Source organism: Protopterus annectens, chromosome 13.part0, assembly GCF_019279795.1.
Source record: "Protopterus annectens isolate FY-2018-M chromosome 13.part0, PAN1.0, whole genome shotgun sequence".
Taxonomy (NCBI): domain Eukaryota; kingdom Metazoa; phylum Chordata; order Ceratodontiformes; family Protopteridae; genus Protopterus; species Protopterus annectens.
The window spans coordinates 790,258,163-790,285,936 of NC_056747.1; the positions used below are offsets into that span (position 1 = coordinate 790,258,163).

The window sequence follows — 27,774 nt, forward strand, 5'->3', positions numbered from 1 at the left end:
CTTGGAGATTGTCTGTTTTGAAATTGGTTTTCCTTCCCTTCCTGTTGCATATGCTACCAGAAGCTGGTCAGTTTTTCTATTGCCCTTGGTTCTGTCCCGGTAGTAGCGCAACTGTCTATGTACATCCAAAGTATGCAGCAGTCTTTCCCCCCTGTTCTGTGGATTGGGGAAGAAGGTAGGTAGGTGGATAGCCTGGTTTAAAGACACTCTGGATACCACCTTAGTCATAAATGTAGGATTTCTTCTCACGGACACTATCTTGATGGAAGATTAGGAAGGGTTGTACTGCCATTAAAGCCTGTAGCTCAGAAACCCTTCTTGCTGAGGTAATTGCCAGCAGAAAAGCAGTTTTTCAGGATAGGTGTTGAAGATCTGCTGTTGCTGCTGGTTCGAAAGGGGGGAGTGTCAATTTTTCTAGCACAAAGTTCAAGTCCCATGCTGGTAATGGTGGTTTCCTAGGAGGTTTTACATTTTTAATTCCTCTCAGAAACTGCCTGAGTAGAGGATGTGAGAAGACAGGGGGATCGAAGCTGTATTCTGCAGAAATAGCTGATGCATGTATCTTGATGGAGGAATAGGACAGGCCTGTATGGAAAAGCTCTGCCAAATACTCCAGGATGTTGGCAATGTCTACCTTTGACACATCTTTTCCCCTTTCAGTACTCCAAGTGAGAAACCTTTTCCATTTTCCTGCATAGTTCCTTCTTGTTGAGGGTCTGCGGGCCTCAAGGATAATGTCTTTAACCCTTTGGGATAAATCTGGGTTAGTTGCTCTTATGTAATGTTCCAGGCAGTCAGCTGCAGAGTTTTCAGGTTTGGATGCAGGGTGTTGTAGCCGCTCTGAGTTAACAGCAAAGGAATCGGGGTAGTGTCCACATTTTCCCCGAGACATGCTCCTCAGTAATGGGTACCAATGTTGTCTTGGCCAGTCTGGAGCTATCAGAATGATCCTTGGACGTTCCTCTTTGATTTTCAATAGCACCTTGTGCATCAAAGGAAGAGGTGGGAATGCATATGCTGTCAGGCCTTTCCAACTGAAGGATAGAGAGTCCACCTTCCAAGCAAGTGGGTGGTACGTCCTTGTGCAGAATTTCTTGAGCTGGTGATTGAGTGGGGATGCGAATAGGTCTATTTGTGGCAGTCCCCATTTTCTTGTGATGACCTTGAAGATGTTCGGGTGTAGCATCCATTCGTGAGCATCTGAGGTAGTTCTGCTTAATATGTCTGCTAGGATGTTTTCTTTTCCCGGTACAAAAATTGCTTGTAACTGAATGTTGTAGCTCAGAGCCATATTCCATAGGTCCAATGCCATCCGGCATAGAGGGTATGAATGAGTGCCTCCCTGTTTGTTGATGTACCACATGACTGTGGTGTTGTCTGTCCTTATCATCAACTGCCCTTCTTGGAGGAATGGTCTGAAATTCTGGATTGCTAGTTTTACTGCCAGCATTTCCTTTTGATTTATGTGCAGGTGCAGCTGATCTGGAGTCCATAAGCCTTGTATGCACTTGTCCAGCATGTGGGCCCCCCAACCGAGGTCTGAGGCGTCCGTTGTGATGGTTTGGCTTGGTTGAATGCTGTGGAAGGGCAAACCTGCAGTCTGGCATGAGGGACCAGGATTATGCAGGATGCCATGAAGCCCAAGGCCTGCAGTACTTTACTTGCTGTTAGCTTGTTCTGCTTTGTTAATGCCAAGATGTAGAGAGGAAGTTGTTCTTGTTTTTCTGCAGTCAGGAATGCCATCTGTTTTACTGTGTCCAATTCTGCACCTAAGAAGGTTATTCTTTGGGATGGTGTCAGTCTTGATTTTTCTATATTGACTGTATATCCCAGGGCTTGCAGTAAGCAAATGACTCTTTGTAAGTCTTCTGTTAGCTTGTTTTTGTTGTCCGCTTGTATCAGGCAGTCGTCCAGGTATGGATATATTTGGATTCCCTGAAGCCTGCAGTGAGCGATTACTGATGCCAGGCATTTCGTGAACACTCTGGGCGCAGTAGATAAGCCAAAGGGCAATGCTGAGAATTGATAATGCTCTGATCCTGCAAGAAATCTGAGGTATCTTCTGCAATTTGGTCGTATGGGGACGTGCAGGTATGCCTCCTTGAGATCTAGTCACCAGCCAATACTCCTTGCCCAGCATGGGAAGAAGTTGCTGTAGGGTCAGCATTTTGAATTTTGGAACAATGATGAATGTGTTTAAAGCGGACAGGTCGAGAATAGGCCTCCAATTTTTCTCTTTTCTTGGTACCAGGAATAGTCTGGAGTAAAATCCCTTTCCTTGTTCCATAGATGGTACCCTTTCCACAGCTCTCATCTTTGCTAATTGAGCTATTTGTTTTAGAGCTTCTGTCTTTTGATTTGGTGGTAGGTTTGGCATTCCTCTTTTTCCTGGTAAAGTATGGAAATGAAACCTGTAGCCTTGGTCTATAGTTTGCAAAATCCACTTGTCTCTTGTGATGTAGTGCCAGTTTTTTGAAAATAAGGCTAACTTTCCGCCTAAGGGTGCTGCTATTTGTTCCCTGCTAGGCGGTGCCAAAGCCAAGTCACTGTGACTGTCCTGTTGCAGTGGCAGTAGTTGTGTCTGTGCCCCGCTGGTTGTTACCTTGCCACTGGCGTCCCCTGTAGGCACCACCTCTGGATTGATTTCTGCCTCTTGAACGCCTATTCCTGCTTCTCTGTGTTTTAGAGGAGTCTGGAAAGGACCAATTCTTGGAAGGCCAGTTCCTGCTAAACCTTGGGGGCTGAACCTGTAAGAAATCTTTCACTGTTTGTACAGATTTTGCCTTCTCTTCCATTTTCTTCAGTACCTGCTGAGCAGGAGAACCAAATAAACTGACCTTATCCATAGGAGCATCTAATAACTTTGCTTTAACATGATCCGGCAAGACCTGTTCTTTCAACCATGCATGCCTTCTTATAACTGTGCCAGTCATGGCTGATCTAAAGGAAGCCTCCAGTGCATCATAGCCACATTTTAAAGAATGGTTACTAACCTGCTGAATGTTATGCACCATTTCTAGAAAGTACAGTTTTGTACCTACCATAAATGTAGATGTCCGAACAGGATAGCATCTGCAGTCATAACAAATGGGTTGTCCTGTCGTCAGGCAGCCCTTGATCGGCGGATTCAAAGTCTGGGTCCGGCTTCGGCTGATGTCGCACTTCACCCGACGTCATCTCTGCTGGTCTTCGGGTATAAAGGCATCAGCCGACGCCATTTTCCTTAGTGTTTTTTGCCCCAGATGCCAGTTGCCCTCTAGGAAAGCTAAATTTTGGATAAATGCCAATGTTTCCAAAATAGTAGAAGGCAAACAAAAAATAAGCATGTATGTACATATATACAAACAAATACACCATAAGAGACTCCCCCCCCAGCTAGCTATTAAGAGGGTAAATACCCTAGGAGTACCACAGAGGGGAAGGAGGGTGGGTAATCCTGACTGCAGATGCTATCCTGTTCGGACATCTACATTTATGGTAGGTACAAAACTGTACTATGTCCTTCAAGGATGCATCTGCAGTCATAACAAATGGGTAGAATACCATAGCCAAACTAGGGGAGGAGGAAGAAGAATTATGGTGTAGTTAGGATCCCTTGCAATACAGCAGTGGCAAACCCTGCTCGGGAGGGATCTAGAGTATAGAGGTAAATTATAATGCTTGGCAAATGTATGCACGGAGGTCCAAGTAGCCGCCTCAATAATGTCCTTGGTTGCCACTCCTCGTAAGAAAGCTGTGGTAGTGGCTGTAGCCCTTGTAGAATGAGGTCTTATGTTCTGTGGAACTGGTTTTCCATGGTAGGAGTAACAGAATCTTATGCAATTTCCTATCCATTTGGAGATTGTCTGTTTGGAAATTGCTTTTCCTTCCCTTCCTGTTGCATAGGCTACTAAAAGCTGGTCAGTTTTTCTGTTACTTTTGTTTCTGTCCAGGTAGTAGCGTAACTGTCTATGTACATCCAAGGTATGCAGCAGCCTTTCCCCCCTGTTCTGTGGATTGGGAAAGAAGGTAGGTAGGTGGATTGCCTGGTTTAAAGACACTCTGGATACCACCTTAGGCATAAATGTAGGATTAGTTCTCATGGACACTCTATCTTGATGGAAGATTAGGAAGGGTTGTACTGCCATTAAGGCCTGTAGTTCCGAAACCCTCCTTGCTGAAGTAATTGTCAGTAGGAAAGCAGTTTTCCATGATAGGTGTTGAAGATCTGCTGTTGCTGCTGGTTCAGATGGAGGGAGTGTCAATTTTTCTAGCACAAAGTTCAAGTCCCATGCTGGTAATGGTGGTTTCCTAGGAGGTTTTACATTCTTGATCCCTCTGAGGAATTGCCTGAGTAGAGGATGCGAAAAGACAGGTGGATCGAAGCTGTATTCTGCGGAAATAGCTGATGCATGTATCTTGATGGAGGAATAGGACAGGCCAGTATGTAGAAGCTCTGCCAAGTACTCCAGGATGTTAGCAATATCTATGTTCGAGACATCTTTTCCTCTTTCAGTACTCCAAATGACAAACCTTTTCCATTTTCCTGCATAGTTCCTTCTTGTTGAAGGTCTGCGGGCTTCAAGGATAATGTCTTTAACCCTTTGGGATAAGTCTGGGTTAGTAGCTGTTATGTGATGTTCCAGGCAGTCAGTTGCAAGGTTTTTAGGTTTGGGTGCATGATGTTGTAGTTGTTCTGAGTTAACATCAAAGGCATCAGGGGTATTGGCCACATTCTCCCCTGAGACATGCTCCTCAGCAAAGGATACCAGTGTTGTCTTGGCCAATTCGGAGCTATCAGAATTATCCTTGGACGTTCCTCTTCGATTTTCAGTAGTACCTTGTGCATCAAAGGAAGAGGTGGAAATGTGTATGCTGTCAGGCCTTTCCAACTGAAGGATAGAGAGTCCACCTTCCATGCTAGTGGGTGGCATGTCCTTGTGCAGAATTTTCTGAGCTGATGATTGAGTGGGGATGCGAATAGGTCTATTTGTGGCATTCCCCATTTCTTTGTGATGGCCTTGAAGATGTCCGGGTGTAGCATCCATTCGTGAGCATCCGAGGTAGTTCTGCTTAACATGTCTGCTAGGGTGTTTTCTTTTCCCGGCACAAATATTGCCTGTAACTGGATGTTGTAGCTCAGAGCCATATTCCAAAGGTCCAGAGTCATTCTGCATAGGGGGTATGAATGAGTGCCTCCCTGTTTGTTGATGTACCACATGACTGTGGTGTTGTCTGTCCTTATCATTAAATGGCCTTCTTTGAGGAATGGTTTGAATTTCTGGATTGCTAGTTTTACTGCCAGCATTTCTTTTTGGTTTATGTGCAGGTGCAGCTGGTCTGGAGTCCACAATCCTTGTATGCACTTGTCCAACATGTAAGCCCCAGCCTAGGTCTGAGGCATCCGTTGTGATGGTTTGGTTTGCTTGAAAGTTGTGGAAGGGCAAGCCTGGGTTTGACTGGCATGCTTGAGCCCACCATAGGAACTCTTGTTTCAGGCATGGGATTAGTGGGATTTGGTTTCTAAGCTGTGCCTGTGTTGAGACCATAAATTCTTTAGGTACCACTGTAGTTTTCTCATATGCAGTCTGGCATGGGGGACCAGGATTATGCATGATGCCATGAAGCCCAAGGCCTGCAGTACCTTTCTTGCTGTTAGTTTGTGCTGCTTTGTTAATGCCAAGAAGTAAAGAGGGAGTTGTGCTTGTTTTTCTGCAGTTAGGAATGCCATTTGTTTTACTGTGTCCAATTCCGCACCCAAGAATGTTCTTGTCTGGGATGGTATCAGTCTTGCCTTTTTTAAATTGACTGTGTATCCCAGGGCTTGTAGTAAGCAAATGACTCTTTGTAGATCTGTTGTCAGCTTGCTTTTGTTGTCCGCTTGTAACAGGCAGTCGTCCAGGTATGGATAAATTTGGATTCCCTGTAGCCTGCAATGAGCGATTACTGATGCCAGGCATTTTGTGAATACTCTGGGCGCAGTAGATAAGCCAAAGGGCAATGCTGAGAATTGATAATGCTCTGATCCTGCAAGAAATCTGAGGTATCTTCTGCAATTTGGTCGTATGGGGACGTGCAGGTATGCCTCCTTGAGATCTAGAGTTACCAGCCAACACTCCTTGCCCAGCATGGGAAGAAGTTGCTGTAGGGTCAGCATTTTGAATTTTGGTACAATGATGTATGTGTTTAAGGCGGACAGGTCGAGAATAGGTCTCCAACTTTTCTCTTTTCTTGGTACTAGGAAGAGTCTGGAGTAGAATCCTTTGCCCTGTTGTGTTATTGGTACTCTTTCCACAGCTCTCATCTTTGTTAATTGAGCTATCTGCTTTAGAGCTTCTGTTTTTTGATTTGGAGGTAGGTTTGGCATTCCTCTTTTTACTGGTAAAGTGTGGAAGTGGAACCTGTAGCCTTGGTCTATGGTTTGCAAAATCCACTTGTCTTTTGTGATATAGTGCCAATTTTTCGAAAATAAGGCTAACTTTCCGCCTAAAGGTGCTGCTATTTGCTCCCTGGTAGGCGGTGTCAGAGTCAAGTCACTGTGATTGTCCTGTTGCAGTGGCAGTGGTTGTGTCTGTGCCTCTCTGGTTATTGCCTTGCCACTGGCGTCCTCTATAGGCACCTCCTCTGGATTGATTTCTGCCTCTAGAGAGTCTATTCCTGCCTCTTTGAGATTTTGAGGAGTCTGGAAAGGACCAATTTTTGGCAAGCCAGTTCCTGCTAAACCTTGGGGGCTGAAACTGTAAGAAATCCTTAACTGTTTGTACAGATTTTGCCTTCTCTTCCATTTTCTTCATTACTTGCTGAGCAGGTGTACCAAATAGACTGGCCTTATCCATAGGAGCATCTAACAGCTTTGCTTTAACATGATCCGGCAAAACCTGTTCCTTCAACCATGCATGCCTTCTTATCACTGTGCCAGTCATGGCTGATCTAAATGAAGCCTCCAGTGCATCATAGCCACATTTTAAAGAATGGTTACTAACCTGCTGAATGTTATTCACCATTTCTAAAACATATTTCTTATCTAAGGAGTCATCAGAGGACAGCTTCTTAGTTAACTGATCAAGCATAAACTCTTGGTATTGGATCATGTGAAACTGACAGTTTAAAGCTCTAGCTGAGAGAGTAGCAGAGGTGTAAACTTTTTTCCCCCATCTCTCTAAGGACCTGGATTCCCTTTCAGAAGGGAGAGGGTTTTTTGCTGAGGTCGAAGCTACTGCCTTAGGCCCCTGGGATATAGTCTCAGGATCTGCAAGTGGGGTCTTGTATAGGTGGTGATGAGTGTCTGGCACCCTGTAAAATCTATCTGGTTTGGCAGGGGCTGGAGGTAAAGTATCAGGAGCAGTGCAAACATCATTAAATGCATCATCCACAACAGGCAGAACTGGAAGTATAGCTAAGGGCCGATGTTGTGGTAAGTGCAGAAAGGTCCTAAGCCTTTTTCTTGAATCTGAGAAATCTTGTCCCTGCCATTGGAATTGTTCTCTCATGGCATGTAAGGTTTCCCCGAAGGAAAATTCCTCTGGTGGAGAGGCAGATGGAATAGATTCTTCAGCATCGGAATCTTCATAAGAAGAAAAAGGAGCCTCTGGCTGATCTGTAATGTCTGAGTCATCCGAAGAATCATCAGAGGATACTGGCTCGGGGGGCTCTGCTCTAGGTCTCTTTTCTGGAGGCTGAGAGGCCCTGTCTGGGTGAGATTGGGATCCCCTAATTAAGGAGATTAAATCCTCTGCCAGAGTAAGCATTTGTGAACTAGAAGTGGGCCTATGTGAGGGGGGTCTTAACAGGCACTGATTTAACAGTTTTGGCTGCTTTAGCCCTGGCAAAGGCCTTTATAGACATGGCTGCAGGAGGCCTAGCAGCACCACGTGCTGGGGTAGAGACATCCAAAGGGATGGTGTCTGATAATTCACTAGGAACCACAGTAGTAGGCAAAACTTCAGAGGCCGATTCAACTAAGGTAGCAGGAGCCTCAGTAGTAGTCATGGATTCGGACTGAAGATTGACCCGTTTTCGGTTTCGTCGAAACAGAGACACTCGCTTGCTTAACCGTGGTTTCGGCGAAACCGCGGACCCGAAGTGTCGGTCTTTTCTTTGCGTTTTTAACAATTTGGGTAGTCGGAGGATCCGGCGGCATAATGTCGCAAAATCTGAGCGAAAAACTGTTCAGCAAACTCCGACCGGCGCCTAAGCTTTCGTCGGTTGAAGGAAGCACAGGCTAAACAGGCTGCTACGTCGTGGTCTGGGCCTAAACAAGGTAGGCAGTAAGAGTGGAAATCTTTATGAGGTATTTGTTTCCCACAAGTTAAACAGTTATTTACTTTTTCTGACATCGGCTGAGGCAAGAAAGAGTCCCCAGCGGGTACTTAGCTTTTAGAAGTCTTCTTGAAGTAGTATTCGGTAGTAGTAATCTCTGGATCTGACCGACCGGCACTTGCGAACAGCTTCTGCTTGAGCCAGCGGCAAGAAAGACTGAGGAAAATGGCGTCGGCTGATGCCTTTATACCCGAAGACCAGCAGAGATGACGTCGGGTGAAGTGCGACATCAGCCGAAGCCGGACCCAGACTTTGGAATCCGGCCGACCGAAGGGCTGCCTGACGACAGGACAACCCATTTGTTATGACTGCAGATGCATCCTTGAAGGACATCATATTTCTTATCTAAGGAATCATCAGAGGACAGTTTCTTAGTTAACTGATCAAGCATAAACTCCTGGTATTGGATCATATGAAACTGACAGTTCAATGCCCTAGCTGAGAGAGTAGTAGAGGTGTATACTTTTTTACCCCATCTCTCTAAGGACCTGGATTCCCTTTCAGAGGGGAGAGGGTTTTTAACTGAGGTCGAAGCTACTGCCTTAGGCCCCTGGGAGATAGTCTCGGGATCTGCAAAAGGAGCCTTGTATAAATGGTGATGTGTGTCCGGGACCCTGTAGAACCTATCGGGCTTAGCAGGGGCTGGAGGCAAAGTATCAGGAGCAGTGCAAGCATCATTAAATGCATCATCTATAACAGGAAGAACTGGAGGTATAGCTAAAGGCCTATGTTGTGGTAAATGCAAAAAGGTCCTAAGCCTTTTCCTTGAATCTGAGAAATCTTGCCCCTGCCATTGGAATTGCTCTCTCATGGCATGTAAGGTTTCCCAAAGGAAAATTCCTCTGGTGGAGAGGCAGAAGGAATCGATTCCTCAGCATCGGAGTCTTCATAAGTAGAAAAAGGAGCCTCTGGATGGTCTGTATTGTCTGTATCATCAGAAGAATCATCTGAGGACACTGGCTCAGGGGGCTCTGCTCTAGGTCTCTTTTCTGGAGGAGGTTGAGAGGCCCTGTCTGGATGAGATTGGGATCCCCTTATTAAAGAGATGAGATCCTCTGCCAGAGTGAGCATTTGGGAACTGGAACTGGGCCTGTGAGAAGGGGGCTTTAACAGGCACAGACTTAGAAGTTTTGGCTGCTTTAGCCCTGGCAAAGGCCTTTATGGACATGGCTGCAGGCGGCCTAGCAGCACCACGTGCAGGGGTTGAAACATCCAAAGGGATGGTGTCCGATAATTCTTGTGAAACCACAGTAGCAGGTTGAATTTCAGAGGCCGATTCAACCAGGTTAGAAGGGGCCTCGGTAGTAGTCACGGATTCGGCTGAAGATAGAACTGTTTGCTCGGTTTCGGCCGAAACCGAGACACTCGCGGTTTGCCCGCGAATGTCGGTCCTTTTCTTTGCGTTTCTTAACAACTTGTGAAGTCGGAGGATCCGACGGCATTATGTACGCAAAATCTGAGCCGAAAAACTGTTCAGCAAACTCCGACGGACGTCTAAGCGTCCGTCGGTTGAAAGAAGCACAGGCTAAACAAACTGCTAAGTCCTGGTCTGGGCCTAAACAAGGTAAGCAGTAAGAGTGGAAATCTTTATGAGGTATTTGTTTCCCACAAGTTAAACAGTTATTCACTTTTTCTGACATCGGCTGAGGCAAGAAAGAGTCCCCAACGGGGTACTTAGCTTTTTAGAAGTCTTCTAAGTAGTATTTGGTAGTAGTAATCTCTGGATCTGACCGACCGGCACTTGCGAACAGCTTCTGCTTCGGGCGCCACGCGGCAAGAAAGACTGAGGAAAATGGCTTCGGCTGATGCCTTTATACCCGAAGAACTGCAGCTATGACGTCGGGTGAAGTGCGACACCAGCCGAGGCCAGACCCAGACTTTGGAATCCGGCCGACCAAAGGGCTGCCTGACGACAGGACAACCCATTTGTAAGGACTGCAGATGCATCCTTGAAGGACATCCTTGCAATATCTATCAGGTTTTCTGGGTGCACGAGGTAAAGAATCAGGGGCCAAACTAGATTTTGAAAAGGCATCATCAACAATATCTAGTACAGGAGGTATAGCTAAAGGCCTATTTTGAGACAGGAGCAAGAAATCCCTAAGCCTCTTTTTTAGAATCAGAGTAATCCTGGCTTTCCCAGCGGAAATGCTCCCTAAGAGAATACAAGGTTTCACCAAAAGAGAAATCCTCTGGAGGGGAAGCAGAGGCAATAGAGTCCTCTGCATCAGAATCCTCATAGGTAGATAAGGGTAAATCCTGGTCATCAGAATAAACAGAAATTTCAGAATCCTGGTCAGAAGAGTCAAAAGCAAATTCAGTCCTAGGTCTCTTAGAAGGGGAAGGTTGGCTTCCCCTGATTAAAGTAATAAGGTCTTCAGCCATTCTTATCATTTGTTTTTTAGGCATCGAGGCCCGAGCATGCAGTCTGGGTGTTGGTTTTCTAGGCATGGTTCGAGTTTTAGGCCTTAAAGAAGAAGGTGGCGTCTGTTTAATATGCAGGTCAGTAGGCCTGAATGCACCCTCAGAAGCCGGTGCCTGCACAGCGGCTCCAAACCCATCCAAGGAAAAGATATTCGCAGGTTCCACAGTTGAAGCATCTTGCGGCATACTGTACTCCGAATGGGTGTCAGTAGAGGCCTGCGAATCTGATGGAGTGGGTATCAGGGGCTGCGAAAGCACCTCATTGACTACCGGCGAACTGGCGACTGGCTTAGGAGAAGCGCCGTTGGTAGCTTTGGACCTAGGCAGCCTGTCTCTGTCTTTATCTTTACTTTTTTTGGAATGTTGGTAGTTGGATGGCTTACCGAAGACATATCTGGATAATTGAACCTAGAATCGAAATATTTAGAAGCGTAAATATACCTATGACAGATAGTTTGTTGGTTAAATAAGGCACAAAACCGACAGCGAGGTACATCGTGGTCAGGGCCTAGGCAAGGAAAACAGTACGAATGAAAATCTTTGGGGTATTTGCTTTCCACAAGAAATGCAATTATAACTTTTACTGACATTGGCAAAGAGCAAGAAAAAGTTTCCCCAATGGGGTACTTAGCTTTAGTTGAAGACTTTGTTTCTGAAACTCGAAAATGAAAATTTCAGGAGTCGGCCGACCGGCACTTGCGAACTGCTTCTGCTTTGAGCACCGCACGGCAAGAAAGACTAATGTAATGGCATCGGCTGCATGCTTTGTACTTCTGACTACCTGACGTCATGGAAGATGAGACAGCAACCGACACAGGACCCAAGACTTTGATAATCAGGCCGACTGAGGGCTACTGCAAGCAGATAACCCAAATGTGATGACTGCATCAGTGAAACACGAAGAACATCCTGGGTGAGCGCAACCAAGGAGACCCAGGCCTAGTTGGAGGCCTAACTTTGGGTGGTGGACCCGCCTGCGATGAGCAGTCAGGGGACCACTTGCGAGGACCGATCTTTCTTAGACTTATCCCCTTCCCCAGACCTCTTGGCAGGAATTTGAGTCTCTGAGGCCAGGGAAGAGGAAGTAGATGCAGCAGCTGCTGCTACCCCGGCTGGTGAAGAAGGGACTGTAGTCCCTGAAGAGGGGAGCAAACCCTTAAAGACAGGCAGGACAAACTGATTCTTAGGTGCCCTGGGCTTGAAATCAGCGCAAATAGGACAGGGGGCAAACCACGCACAGTGTGGCCACCCACCGGAGATAACTTATGGACGCACACTGTGCATTTCCTAAAACCTGCCTTAGGGGCTTCTGCCAACCCCAAATCAGGCCCAAATACAAACGCTCTTTAGATAGGAAAGAGAAGATAGGAGAAAGGTTTTTTTTTTTTTTTGTGTATGTGTCCGACGCAGATGCGGGGAGGAAAGAAAATAAATAAGGAAGAAATCAGATAGAAAAACTGGAGTTTTGTTCACTTACGTGACCAACTAGCTGGAACTCAGAAACCACGCTTGTAACCACTGTGACGGCAAACAAGATCTGAAGGGAGAAGGGAGACAAGGGGGCATCGTGGGTAAGAGGAGGAGTCTGGAGCTCAGATCCATATCAACTTATTTTGAATATGTGCGAGCATGTCCTTATTGTGATGAAGGGCAAACACCAAACCAATCATCTTTTTTTATAGCTAATAAAACAATTTCCTTTTTTCCCCTTTCCTGAAGGGAAATTAAAACTTGTGTTTTGAAATATCTTGCTAACATACCTAAAATAGCCATAAAAAAGGAAATCAATCCACTCTGCTACAGGCCCCATGAGGAGCTCACTGTCTCTTCAACCTAACACCACTCAAGTATTCAACTGCGGTACCACCATTATCATTCTTATAAGAAAAGCACAGTCTGAGTCTGAACTGTCTGCAAACAGCTAAAGTTAACTTTGAACCTAACACCACTCAAGTATTCAACTGCGCTACCACCGTTATTCTTATAAGAAAAGCACAGTCTGGGTCTGAACTGTCTGCAAACAGCTGAAGTTAACTTTGAACCTAACACCACTTAAGTATTCAACTGCGGTACCACCGTTATCATTCTTATAACAAAAGCGCAGTCTGGGTCTGAACTGTCTGCAAACAGCTGAAGTTAACTTTGAGTATGTGTCTACCTGTTTGAGCCAATATTCATTTTCCCCTGGAGAGCACTCTGCCTTGACTTGTAAGCAAGCAGCCCCCCCCCCACCACCACCACCACCACCACACACACACACACCTTCCACTTTTCTCTCTTATTCCCTTCTGTTAGCAAATAGTATCCATAAATAATCAATACTGTGTGTTTGTTAATTTAAACTGAGACCACAGTAGCCTACTGATACAAGGTTATTCTGTTTTTCCACCTGAGAAATGGTTAAGAAATGACTTACAGTTTCAGCAGTCCTTGGTCAATTCTGATTGTTTCTTAAACACAAACTTGTCTTTGCTTTGGCTCATTAGCAGCAGTACAAAGAACTGCCTGCTCACGACCTTGTTCTCCCCTCCCCCCTTCCCTGTTTATTACCTTAAGACAATCCCAAAGTTAATAAATATTACCTGTGGCAGGCACCATTTTTAAAACTACAATCCACTCTGCTACAGGCCCCATGAGGAGCTCAGTGTCTCCAGTATGTGTTTTACAACTGTAAATGCCTATTTATGTTGAATTGTGTTAGACACTTTACAACTGTATATGTTTATGTTGAATTGTGTTAGACATCTAATATGATTTATGCTTTATTATTGGAAGTTACTATGGCATGCTAGCATTTTGTCTGCAACAAGTTGTTTTTAGTATAATAGTATGGTCTATTTGCATAAATGCACCTTGTTCACTAATGTTATTCATGTAATTGTTTTGTGTGTAGACAGCTCATACTGGTGTCTAATTATTTCTATATAATTGTGCTGTTACTGGTGGATAGAATCACATTAGAGAACACAACAGAGTGCTGCTCGCTACATTTGTATCTGTGACTGCATAACTGTCTGAGGTTTCTTCTAACAGATGTTTTTCCAATTGGCTCAGTATCTGCATATACTAGTAGTTGGTTCAAGACATTTTCCTGCATGCAGTAGCTATTTGCTCAGTTTGTTTTTTGTAATCTTTATAATATATCTTTACTATCTCAAAGGTGCTTACTCCTCTCTGTACTCTTCTTTTCTAGACCTAACACCACTCTTAAGTATTCAACTGCGGTACTACCGTTATCATTCTTATAAAAAAAGTGCAGTCCGGATCTGAACTGTCTGCAAAGAGCTAAAGTTAACTGAGTATGTGTCTACCTGTTTGAGCCAATATTCATTTTCCCTGGAGAGCACTCTGCTTTGGCTTGTAAGCAGCCCCACCACACACACACACACACACACACACACACACACACACACACACACACACACACACACACACACACACACACACACACACACACACACACACTCATCTTCCACTTTCTCTCTTATTCCCTTCTGTTAGCAAATAGTATCCATAACTGATCAATACTGTGTTTGTTAATTTAAACTGAGACCACAGTAGCCTACTTATACAAGGTTATCCTGTTTTTCCACCTGAGAAATGGTTAAGAAATGACATACAATTTCAGAGCAGTCCTTGGTCAATTGTGATTGTTTCTTAAACACAAACTTGTCTTTGCTTTGGCTTATTAGCAGCAGTACAAAGAACTGCCTGCTCACACCCTTGTTCTCCCCTCCCCCTTCCCTGTTTATTACCTTCAGACAATCCCAAAGTTAATAAATATTACCTGTGGCAGGCACTATTTTTAAAACTACAACCACCCTTGTCACTATCATATGTTCATTTATCAGTTAACTCCGTTAGCTGATCGTTTCCAGCCCCCTCATAAGAGCAACTAACAGGGTCTCTACCTGCTTTGCTCCCCACCCTGCCCCCTATTCCCACCCAACCCCAGTGGTCCCACCTTTATTACACTCACAAACCCCTCCCATCTTTCCAATAGCCAACCACAGCACTAACCCAACCCTGCCTCCTCCATCGTCACACTACTATCACAGCTCCTCAACTAACATGTGCAAGCATACCTTACACTTATGCTCACTGCATGCTCTCCTTGCATATCTTACATCCTACCAAAGCTCCATCATTCCCCCACTCGACCACTACCACTGTACTACTACTCACACCACCACTCATGTCTCACCCTCACTCAGCTCCCCTCCCACCAACTCAAGAACCATCCCTATGCAACCACCACATATTCTACCAACTACATTACTCAAACATAAAGCATCCCTACAACTTAACATAGCAACCCTCCCACCATACCTATTACCCACAGAGCACAATCATAAAGTTTCCCTTATAAACAAACACATTCAAAAACTGAGAAAACTAATAACCTCATGTATATCAAAACTAGCCCTAAGTGGAGACATCCACCCCAACCCTGGCCCTACCATCTCCAACCCCAATCCTCATAATCAGACTAGAAACCACTTCTCCTCCCATATTACAGCCTATAGAAAGCCAAGTGACTTCCGTCTACTAAGCCTAAATATTAGAAGTATATCCAACAAAGTCCATGAACTCCATGCCACCATAGGCTTGTACTCCCCAGATATAGTCATCCTGACAGAAACCTGGCTAAAACCTCACATTACCAGTGAGCAAATACTCCCTACAGGTTACGGCATACTAAGAGTAGACCGGCTAAACAAGAAAGGAGGCGGTGTAGCTATAACATTTAAACAGCATCTAAACCTCCAGATCTTAAAATCATCAGCTCCACAAATAGACAATGAAGAAATAATATATACCAACCTCAAAATAAACCAAAACAAAACCATCAACATAATTGGATGCCACTTCCCACCTGGCCAAAACATCCCTCCACTAGAAAACCTCCTCAGATGGTCTACCCACCATCTCCCCCAAACTATCATTTTAGGTGATTTCAATATTGACTGGCAATCCTGTTCTGGCAACCATCCAACCCATGATGTAAACCTTCATGGCTTCACCCAACTAGTCCAGTCGCCAACCAGGATAAATAAAAACTCCAGAAAGCACACTACCCTGGATTGGATACTAGTCAGTAAGAGCCCCCAGTCGTATATAACAGGCTGCTTATCAGATATAGCCTCAGTGATCACTCCTCAACATTCCTACTCAAAAAATACCTATACCAAGCTAAACCTGTCATCTACCGTCAAATACGTAAAAAACTAAACTTTAACCCACTCACATTCATCTCATCCCTCAAAGGATGTAACTGGCATCCTCTAAAGTACGTTAGTCTTGATAACGCAGATGAATTTTTTAATACTACCTTCCTGAGCATCCTTAATTACCATGCCCCCATAAGACTTTCCAGAACCAAAGCACAACCCTCCCCATGGCTACAGAAAACCACTAAGTCAGAAATGAAAAACAGGGATAAAGCCTGGGAGCACTGGTGCAAAACCAAACCCCCCTCAACTAGACATAAATTCTTAGAACTATGCAATAGAGTTAAAAAGCTAATAAAACAGGACAAATTCCAATACTACCAGTCTGCCCTAGACTCCTCACAACACAGCCCCAAACAATTCTGGTCCTCCATAAACTCCATCCTCCACCCAGGTAAAGTCAGTACCCCTCCTCCTAACATCCCTCACTCCTCAGAAAATATTGCTACCTCATTCAACACACACTTCACACAAACCATACTATCACTAGCTAAACAACACAACCCCCCTTCCCCTCCAACCCACACCTTCAACTAGTATCTCCCCACTGCCTTCTCTTTTTCTCCTGTACCTACCTCCAACATAAAAAAACTCTTAACTAAACTTAAGCCCACCAAATTAGCAGCAGACAACCTCCCAAGTGAATACCTACAAATCGCAGCTGATGCTCTGGCCTACCCAGTATCCATCTTGATTTACTGATTTACTGATCTCTGTCAGAAAGTTACGTTCCCACACTGTGGAAATTATCACATACAAGTCCCCTCCACAAAGGCAGACCCTCCACAGAACTAACCAATTACCGCCCCATAGCTATTCTCTCTCCACTCTCCAAAATACTACAGAGATGCATACACTCTCAGGTCTCAGACTACCTCCTTACTAACAACCTCCTTTCTAATACTCAGCATGGTTTCCGACCAAACCATAGTAACACCACTGCCTTACCCTCCTTTACTAACACTATCCTTCAGCATAAAAACAATGGCTATCTCTCCTCTGCTACTTTCCTAGACCTATCTAAAGCATTTGACATGGTCCCACACAAACAACTTATCTCTGTCCTCAATAACCTATCCTTCTCTCAGTCAGTCACCAACTAGTTTCAGAGTTACCTGTCTGACCGCCAACAATCTGTTGTATGGCAGAATGACATATCTCCCCAACTACCTGTCTCCATAGGGGTTCCCCAAGGATCCATCCTTGGACCCCTACTCTACTCTGTTTTCACCAATAATCTAGCCTCTGCCACCAAACATGACACACTCATACAATACGCAGATGACTCGACCATCATCTGCTCAGCCCAGTCCCTACCCAAACTGCAAAAAGTCACACAGGAAGCCTTTTCCTCTGTTGAAACTTGGTTATTCGATGCCCAATTAATACTCGGCCCAAACAAAACTAAACTACTCATCTTCCAACCCAACAAACATACTCAAAACAACCCTCACTTTAACATCACAGCAAAAGACAACACCACTATACACCCAACTGAACACACCAAATTACTAGGAGTGGAAATAGACATACTAAAATTTGACATTCACATATCCATGACCATACAAAAAGGCCACAAAAAACTAGGAGCGTTATACAGAAATAAGCAACTTCTCAACAAAGCAGCAAAGATTTCAATAGCAAATTCCCACCTTATTTCCACCCTACTTTATGCCTCTCCGATACATAAAAACCTAAGGCAATGCGATCTAAACAAGCTAGAGACCTGCTACAACAAAATCGCCAAATTCGCCACAGGGGCATCCTACCATAGTCACCACTGTCTCGCACTTGCTGAACTGGGCTCGCTTGAAATCCCTCACCTCCTTCAATGGTATCAACTCTCACTCACCCACAAACTAGTAAACCATCCACTAAATGTCCCATCCCTCCAGAATCTACTCCAACCCTATCGCACCACCAGACCACTAAGATCCAGCAACAAAAATCACTTGCAGATCACTAAAGCCAATAACTCTGCTGGTGAAGCACTATTCTCTTGCACCATAGCCAAATTATGGAACTCCATCCCACCCACAATTACCTCCGTACCATCATGCACCCACTTCACAACTTTACTAAAAACTCACCTAAAAACATGCTGGCTATGCCCTTGCAACTCCCAGTCTAATATCACCCACCCCATCCATCCACTACCTTTCTTTCCACCCCACTAACTGCCTTGATTATAGTAAGCTCAGATGCTCATAAGCCTAGTACTTATTATACAGCAGGAACTTCTTATTGTAACATTTGTTAATGTCTGTTATGTACGTCACAGATAAAGATTCTAGTAGTCTACTAATGTACTATGTTCTTCACCTGTAAATATGCTGTAAGTAATTGCTATATTAAATTGTTAATCGCTATGTATTCCAATGTAACTACTGTGTTTATTTTAACTGTGGAGTTTTTCTCCCCGGGCCTCCGCTGAAAATGGACCTACGTCCAGTCGGACACTCCCGGTCAACAAATGTAAATAAATAAATCAGATGCAATTACCTGAGTGATAGAACCCCGCATTGAAGAAGGTATAGCAGTCTCCATTGCAGCTTTGCTAGTTGGTGTTCCCCTGGTAATACTTCCCTCTTGGATGGTTGTCACAGGACCACCTGCAGCAAAAGGAAATTAAACACTGCACATTAAACCCAAGCACAGCAACAAATCTCCATGCAAGCACCATACCACAAGCCACCAATCTAACACCACACACATCAGACTCCTAGACGGGTCTTGAGCTAATAAATTTGATAATACTGAAAGCCTCTATCACTTGACAAGTTTGCTACTAAAAGTCAGAACAGCTGATAACGATCAGTAGTTGCATCAAACTAGTCCACAAATTTCTTATTTTACCAGTTTCTTTTCTTCAAGTTCACATTTGTTTCATTTTTTTCTTCTTCATACTTTAACCTGCAATTAACTTAGTGATGCCAAATTTCAAGACTACCTTAACAGCAATGGTGTGCCACAAATCATCAGTAATGTTCCTTTACTACACAGGTCTCGAAGGAAAAGACTGGTAGCGATGTGTTTGTTTGTCTTTTTGGCTTTTCCCGGTTATGGGTCGCCAAAGCGGAACTCTGGTCCGCTAATGATTGGCAGTCGATTTTTTTTCTTTCAGAGGCCACTCGACTGCTGTAACGCTTTGCAATTTTTATTCAGCTTATGTATTACAAATGATCAGTGCTGCAGCACACTTGTCAACCACAATGATAAATGAGCACAGCAAACAGCATCAGGTAACATGAAAAAAATATTTAAAATAAACCCAACAGGTACAGAGAAACTAGTCAAAAACTTACTTAGTGTTCTATTACAGTACCACATGAAGTAAGTTTTCAAAGACCAAAACAACTAACATTTCATAACCATCAGACAACTGTGGAACAATGGCCAATGAGAAGCAGGGCAAAAATTAAAACCTTCCTGCAAGCAATCCACTGGATGTTACTCAGAAGCGTTATATAAGTAACTCAAGACCTTTAATATCACCTCACCCAATAAGCCCTTTATCTTCTCTGAAAGTACAGTTGTGCAAAATCTTACCATAGCATTAGATGTCCTTCTCTTCACTGTTGCAGCAATCTTCACCTTAATGATCTCCTGCCAAGGATAGCTCAACATCTGGTCAGTATACCAAAGCCTTCAGATCTTGTATGTGCCCTATGTCAACACTTGCACTCCCCATACAGGACATAAGGCATAAAAAGTGAAACAGATGCAGATACCCAGAACTGAATTACCCCAGTAGAGAACAGTCTCCACAGGACAAAGGGAGCTATGCACATCCAAGAGTAAATGCAGATGGAAAAGGGGGATCCTCATCCAGGAGGGTAACCAAATCAAGACCACACAGAAAAAAAAAGGAGGGAGGAGGGAGGAGGGAGGGATGGACCAAACACAACAGTGAAGAGGAGGACCATCTACTGTTATGGTAAGATTTTACACAACTGTACTATGTCCTTCTATATCTCAGTTACAGTATTCTTCAACTTAAGGAGAGTAAAAAAGCACAACAAAAGGAGTTGGAGACGGAAGGTTATGAAAGAATAGCTGTGTAAAATCTTAGCATAACATTAGATGTCATTCTCTTCTCTGCTGCAGTATTCTTTACATGAGGGAGTTCTCTGCTGTAGGTGACCTGACATCGGTCAGTATACAAAATCCTTTCACTACTGTACGGTGCATGGTATGTCGCACATAGGCTGCTCCCTATCTCAGAAATGAATTCCCCAAGAGGAAAGCCAGCCTAAGTAGGGTATGACCATCCAAGGAAAATAACCAAACAACCAGGGGAAAGGAGGAAGGGAGGGATTGGGATACTAAATCAAAGAGAAGGGCATCTATCACTACAGTAAGATTTTACACAACTACTTTATGTCCTTCTATTCATCTGTTATGTTTTTCTATTAATCTGTTGCAGTACTCTTTACATGAGGGAGATTACAAATGCTCATGAGGAAAGGGAGGAGGAAGAGGCTTCTGAGCTCTCCAGAAAGCCATGGAGTACATCTGGAAAACCTTGCTCTAGACTTAGAAATGCCATCCAATTTGTAATGTTTAGTGAAGGTATGTACAGAAGTCCATGTAGGCACTTCAAGAATAGTGCTAGTGTCTAATCCCTTGAAGAAAGCCCCTGATGAAGCTACAGACCTAGTAGAATGGGCCTATAAGTTGCCTATGCATATCCAGAGTGTTTAACACATTCTCACTAAAATTTTGTGGAGAAGGAAAGAAGGTTGGTAAATGAATGGATTGTTTAGGTGACAATGCGTTAAACTACCTTGGGCATAAAAGAAGGGTTGTTATGCAAGGACACCTGTCATTATGGAAAGCCAGAAAGGGAACAGAGGCCATCAGGGCCTGGAGCTCAAACACACATCTGGCTGAAGTTATAGCTTGGAGTAATAGTTTTCCAGTTGCAACGCTGCAGGGATGCTGATGAAGCTGGTTCAAAAGGAGGGACAGTCATCTTTTCAAGTACAAAATTAAGATCCCAGGGAGGAGGGATAGGTTTTCCTGGGAGGTCTAATGTGAAGGACTCCTTTAAGAAACTGTTTAGCCTTAAATCTGCTAACTGGGGGGATAGAGGTAGACAGGCAAAAAGAGCTGACATATGGGCCTTCACTGAAGAGGAGGCCAAGCCAGCACTGAGCAATTCACACGAACTGGAAAGAACCAAGGGGACTTCCATTGATAGTGGATCCCAGTTTCATGAGAGACACCAAAGTGAAAATCTCCTCCACGTGCATAGGTAAGATTTTCTGGTGTTGGTTTTCTTGACCTCCTCCATGACCCTTAGGATGTCCTCAGAGAACAGGTGTCTGAAAGGAATTAAAACCCCATCACCCACAGAGTCAACTGGAGGGTATACAAGTGGGGATGGATGAGAGTTCCTTTTGTCTCGTGTGAGATGGTTCACCCTGTAAGGTAACTTGTGGTGTTTGCCCTTGGATAAATGCAGCAAAAGAGATAATCAATACTGTCTTGGCCAAAAGGGAGTCATCAGCAAGACTTCTGGTTTGTCCTGTTGAATTCTGAACAGGACTTTCAGAATGATTCTTGGGGGGGGGGGGTGCATACAGAAACCTTGCCTTCCAACAGAAAGAAAGGGTGTCCACCTTCCAGACCACAAGGTGTGGAGCTCTGGCATAAAGCTGTGGAAGGTTTTTGAAGGACGTGAATTCCTGTGCCTTTTGAGGAGGAACAGAGACTGTCATGAGGTCTATCTGTATCCTGCACCCCAGGAAGATGTGATCCTGAGAGGGGAAAAGAACAGATTTTTTTGTGGTTTATGGTGAATCCCAGACATTGTAGAATCGAAATAGCAAGGGGGATGTTTTGCTTTAGGATCTCTGGGGAGGTTGCCATAAAGAGATCATCCAGGTAAGGGAAAACGTGGATGCCACGAAGCCTGCAGTAGGTAATCACAGGGGCTAGACATTTGTAAAAACCCTTGGTGCAGTATAAAGTCCAAAGGGCAAGGCAGAGAACTGAAAATGCCAGGAAGCCAAAGAGAAATGTAAAAACTTCCTGCAGTTGGGAAAGATGGAAATGTGTAGGTATGCATCTTTGATATCCAAGGAGGCCAAGTAAGCTCGTGACAGAATAAGGGAGAACAAGGTTTGAAGAGTTAACATATGGAAGGAAGGTGTTGAGATGAGACAGATCCAAAATGGGTCTCCAAGGACCATCCTTTCTGGGCACTAGTAACATTCTGGGGTAGAAACCTCTTCCTTTTTGGTCTTGAGTAACTTACTGAATGAGCTCTCATCTCCACAGGTCTAGTAGTACCTCTTGAAAGGAGGGTAGTTGTTCCTTTGGTGGTTGAGGGGTGCTGCTGAAGGAAGGCAGAGAATCCCATACCAGAAAGTATCCTTTTTGAATAACAGAGAGAAACCAGGAATCTTTTGAGTTATGCTTTCCCAGACTAGCAGAGACAAAAAGAGGTGCTGGAAAGGCAGAATGAGGGTGACGTGGTTTGGACAGAGGGAACCAGGCTTGTCTGAAAAGGGTCGCTTCTGAGCCAGAGTTGCAGGAGCAGGAGCAGCTCTGGACTGCTGGGGCCTCCTACCATCCTTTTTTGTTTTAGATTGGACAGGGTGGGAGTGCCTACATAGAAAAGCAGTTTTTGTCAGGTAATTCTGCTGAAATTTAGGCACTGGAGAGACATAGATGCATTTCAATTCCTGCAATTCCTTTCCCTTTTCCTGCACAGATTTAAATAAATTAGCAGTTGTGGGGTCAAACAATGCAGAGCTGTCCAAAGGGGCCTCCATAAGCTTAGATTTAATGTCCTCTAGTAATGGCTGGAGTCTTAACCAGGATAATCTCCTTCAGACACATCCAGAGACAGCTACCCTCTGCCAGAAGCTTCTGCAGCATCATAGCTGCATTTGATGGCGTGGCGGGCTACCTGTAAGGAGGCTCCAAACAAGGATGCAGTCAAGGTTTTATTCCCAGAGTCAGGCAAATCAAAAATGACCTGGAAGAGTTGGGACAGAAGCCCTAGGGCAAATTTTGTCTCGTGTGTTTGGCAATTAATGGCTCTAAATGCCAAGGTGGCTGAAGTGTACACCTTCTTGCCCAGCCTTTCCAGGATCCTGCTTGTCCTTACCAGAAGGAAGGAGACAGGTTGAAGGCAGTAACCTGGATGGTTTGTCTGAAGCCACAGAAATAACCAATGGGTCTGCTGAAGGACATTTAAACAATAACTTAGTCTTCAGGGACCTTGTAAAATCAGTCAGGTTTCTTAGGGGCAGGAGGCCAGGAATCAGGGCCCTTGGAGGCAAAGGCATTCAGAAAAGCAGATAACACAGGATGAATAGCTGAAGGGCTAGGTGACTCCACTTGTAGAAGGTCGTATCATCTCTTTTGTACTTCATATACCTGGCTGCTATCCCATTTGAAATGATCTCTCACTTTGACTAGAGTCTCACCAAAAGAGAGTTCTTCCATGGGTTACTCACAGTTCCACTGGATTCCTCCTATGGGGAAGCATAGTCTAGAGCGGAGGGGGATCTGTGAAGAATAGGCCAGAGATTCCTCTTCTTAGGATGTCTTTTCATCTGAAGAAACCTTTTCCCTAACCCTTTTATGTGGACAGGCTGTGCAGGGGGGAGTAGGTATTGAAAGACCTGAAGGGGGCTTAATTCATTCACTCCAATCATGCTCAGAAAGTTTGCACTGTAACTTCCAATGGGCAGAGCCTAAGCCTTTTGACAGAATAAACTGTCCCCACATTTCAAACAAATGTTCCTATCTATGGAATTATAGGGGTCACTAAAGAAGTGCAAATGTGAAACTCTTCAACACAAATCTCTTATTACAGTGGAAGTATTATTTAGGTTCTAGGTCTTAAATCAAATGTTATAAGTCACAATAAACACAGTGACTATTATATTTGTAATATTTTGTAAACAACCTACAATATCTCAACAACCACTTAAGTTCACACATACTGTCATCAGCATTTTATTCGTCTAGCTGAGAGCTTTCATATGAGGATAAGGAGTTTTGTCGGTTTTATTTGGTTGTTGAGATATTTAGAAAAATGTGAAAATTATATGTATATAAATTAATATCATAAAACAACAGTTAAATATCTATTTAGATGCACTAGACAGAGGTCAAATATTAATGCAGTTGAGTTTGATACTGTGTAAGCTATAATGTGAAATCTTTTAAAGCCTTGTACATAGCATGGTTTTGAAATTATTGATGCAAATGTGAACAAGCACTATTTGATGCCTAGAGGCGTCAGTAGGTGTTAACTGCAGATACACCTGGAGGTGGCACCCAAATGTAATGAGTTAAGGGGCATAAGTGCCTTGAAAAGGCCTTGTGTGAATTGTTCCCAATCACTGAGAGGGTCATTTCAGGACAAGTGTTTAGTTTTCTGCTTCTTTTGATGCAGGTCTGCCCTATGTAACAGAGGAAGCCCCAGACATAGGCCTACATTCAGAATGAATTCCCTCCCGCACCAGGATCTGAGATATCCCCTTTCGGCCTTCGGTAATCACGAGCCTTGGTTCCACCTATATATCTGAGATGGATGTCTGCTCAGCCTCTGAGGATGTGAGTGAAGTCAGATCCAAGGCAGCCTCAACAGTGGGCTCAGCCTGTGATCCAGAACCAAGAACCGCATGCATCTACAGGCTCTTATCCCTCTCAGGAGAGAGGTCTGTAGTAAAAACTGCAGCAGAAGCTTCAGACCTTGGCTTTTTGGCCTTACTCTTAGCGCCAGACTTGACCTTGGGCCCTGAGGATCCCTCCATCATGATTTTAGCTAGCAACTTTAAGTGCTGGTTTTCCAAGTAAATGGCTAAGGAAAGTCTGCTTCTAAGGGTTTCGGGCACAAAGACCTAGCAAATGGGACAGAATATGTGGTTGTGACTAGGCCCTAGACAGAATAAACAATGGAGATGGCTGTCTATGTGGAATTTGTCTTGCACACTGGCATTTGCCTTTTTTGGATTACATGAACCCTACCACAAAAAGTACAGTTTTGTACCTACCATAAATGTAGATGTTTGAATGTTCACACTGCTGCAGTCATTACACTTGGGTTATCCTGCCATCAGGCGGTCCCCGCAGTCGGCCTGAGTTCTAAAGTCTTGGTCCGGCGTCGGTTGCTGTCGCTTCTTCCGTGACGTCAGAGCACCAGGGGTATATAAGATGCATCTGACGCCATTTTCTTCAGTTTTTCTTGCCCCAGATGTCAGGTGCCCCCAAGTAGGTAGGCAATACATATTGCTAATAAAAAACATACATATTAAATAAAAACAATACCTTCAGTTACAAGCAAATACAACACAAAGGTTGTATAGGATAGAAAGGTATAGATAAGTACAGCTAGTTCAGAGGGGATGGAGGGAGGGTAACCTGGACTGCAGCAGTGTGAACACTCGAACATCTACATTTATGGTAGGTACAAAACTGTACTATGTTCATCGTGTTACACTGCTGCAGTCATTACACTTGGGTAGAATCCCAAAGCTAAGGTTGGGTGGCTGGGTCTATAAAGAGTTAGGATTGGCTATGAGGCCCTGCAGAACTGCAGTGGCAAATCCTGCTCTGGATTTAGAGTAAAGAGGCAAGTGGTAATGCTTGGTAAAGGTGTGCACTGAACTCCAAGTTGCAGCCTCCAAAATTTCCTCGGTAGGTACTCCTCTGAGAAAGGCTGTTGAAGTGGCTGTTGCCCCGGTGGAATGTGGCCTAATGTTATTTTGGACGGATTTTCCATGCTGTGTGTAGCAGTAATGAATACGGTGTCCTATCCATTTGGATATAGTCTGCTTTGAGATAGCCTTGCCCTGTGATCCTGCAGCATATGCTACAAACAGTTACTCAGTTTTCCTGAAAGCTTTTGTTTTGTCCAAGTAGAAGCGTAGCTGCCTGTGTATGTCCAAAGAATGCAGAAGTTTCTCCCCTTTATTCTGGGGGTTTGGATAAAAAGTTGGCAAATGGATGGTTTGGTTAAGAGCCACACTAGATACCACCTTTGGCATAAAGGTAGGGTTTGTCATTAAAGAAACCTTGTCCTGATGAAAAATTATAAAATGTTCCACTGTCATTAATGCCTGTAGCTCTGAGACTCTTCGTGCTGAAGTTACTGCCAGGAGCAGAGCTGTTTTCCATGATAAAAATTTTAGAACGGCTGTATTGGCTGTCTCAAAAGGTGGTAGGGTCAGTTTTTCCAAAAGAAAATTGAGGTCCTAAGTTGGTGTTGGTGCTCTCCGGGGCGGTCTTATGTTTTTAGCCCCTCTGAGGTATTGCTTTAGCAAGGGATGAGAGAATAAAGGAGGATCTGTGTTGTAATGTGCTGAAATGGCAGAGGCGTGGATCTTAATTGATGAGAAGGACAGGCCTCTGTCCAGCATCTCAGTTAAGTATTGTAAAATCTGGGGAATGTTTGGGACAAGAGGGTCAAGGCTTTGAGCCTGGTTCCAGGCGCAGAATCTCTTCCATTTTTCTGAGTAAGCTTTCCTGGTGCTAGGCCTCCTGGCCTCCAAAATGACATCCGTAACAGCTTTAGAGAGAGGTATTGCCTTTTTGACTAATGAATCTGCCATGCAGCCAGATTTAGGGTTTTGAGCTGAACGTGCAGGATCTGATTGTTTTGTTGAGTCAGAAGGTGTGGAATTTGAGGCAAAATCCATGGTGGGCCTTGAGCTAAGTTCTTAAGATGGGGTACCAGTGCTGGCGTGGCCAGTCTGGAGCAATCAGGATCATCTGTGTTTTTTTCTTGTCTGGCTTTTAGGAGTACCTTTGGAAGGAGAGGCAGTGGCGGGAAGGCATAAACTTTTAGGCTTTTCCAGCTGAACAAAAGAGCATCCACTTTCCATGCTTGTGTGTGATAAGCCCTTGTGCAGAATTTTTATAGTTGGCAATTCAGTGGGGAGGCAAAAAAGATCTATGTCTGGGCATCCCCATTTTTGCGTTACCATGCTGAAGATTTGTGGATTCAATTTCCATTCGTGAGGGTCCATGATATTTCTGCTTAGATCGTCTGCCAGAGTATTTTTCTTTCCTGGCAGGAATTGTGCTTGCAGGTGAACTTGATACATTAGAGCTGTGTTCCACAAGGTCATGGCTTGCCTGCATAGGGGATAAGAATGAGTGCCCCCTTGCTTGTTTATGTACCACATTACTGTGGTGTTGTCTGTCTAATAATAATTGTCCTGGATGCAGAAGGTCCTTGAAAGCTGTTAGGGCATTTTGAACAGCCAACATCTCTTTTTGATTTTTTGTGAAGATGCACCTGGTCTGTGGTCCATTTGCCCTGAATGCATTTTCCTGCCATGTGTGCTCCCCAGGCATAATCCGAAGCATCTGTTGTTAGAGTCTGCCTGGCTGTGGGTAGGATAAAAGGCTAACCCTTGTTTAGATGACATGCCTGTGCCCACCATCGAAACTCCTGTTGTAGGCTGGGAACCATTGGTATTACTGCTTCTAAACTGTGTGAGTGTTGAGTCCAAACACTTTTTAGGTACCATTGTAGTTTCCTCATATGCAGTCTGGCATATGGTATTAGTAGTATGCAGGATGCCCATGAATCCCAGGGCCTGCAGAATTTTTCTTGCAGGGAGATAGGACTTTTTTGCCAGTAATTGAAAATATTGAGTTAGTTGAACTCGTTTGTCTGGTGTGAGGTAAGCCACCTGGGCCGTTGTATTTAAGCTGGCACCCAGGAATGCAATATGTTGTGAGGGCACTAGTTTTGACTTCTTTTCGTTTACAGTGTACCCTAGAGAAATTAGCAACCTTTTTACAAATGCCAGATGCTGTAGAAGAATGTCCTTTGTCTCTGCTTGAA

At 44.2% G+C, this 27,774-nt stretch overlaps 1 protein-coding gene across 1 annotated transcript in view; it reads right to left on the bottom strand.

Moving 5' to 3' along the window:
• NCOR1 (nuclear receptor corepressor 1) overlaps positions 1–27,774 on the bottom strand; it is a 4,682,182-nt gene that overhangs the window by 1,064,504 nt on the left and 3,589,904 nt on the right. Inside the window, exon 26 of the mRNA XM_044054890.1 lies at positions 18,456–18,565. Coding sequence (XP_043910825.1) covers positions 18,456–18,565 — 110 coding nt within the window. The remainder of the gene's footprint in view (positions 1–18,455; positions 18,566–27,774) is intronic.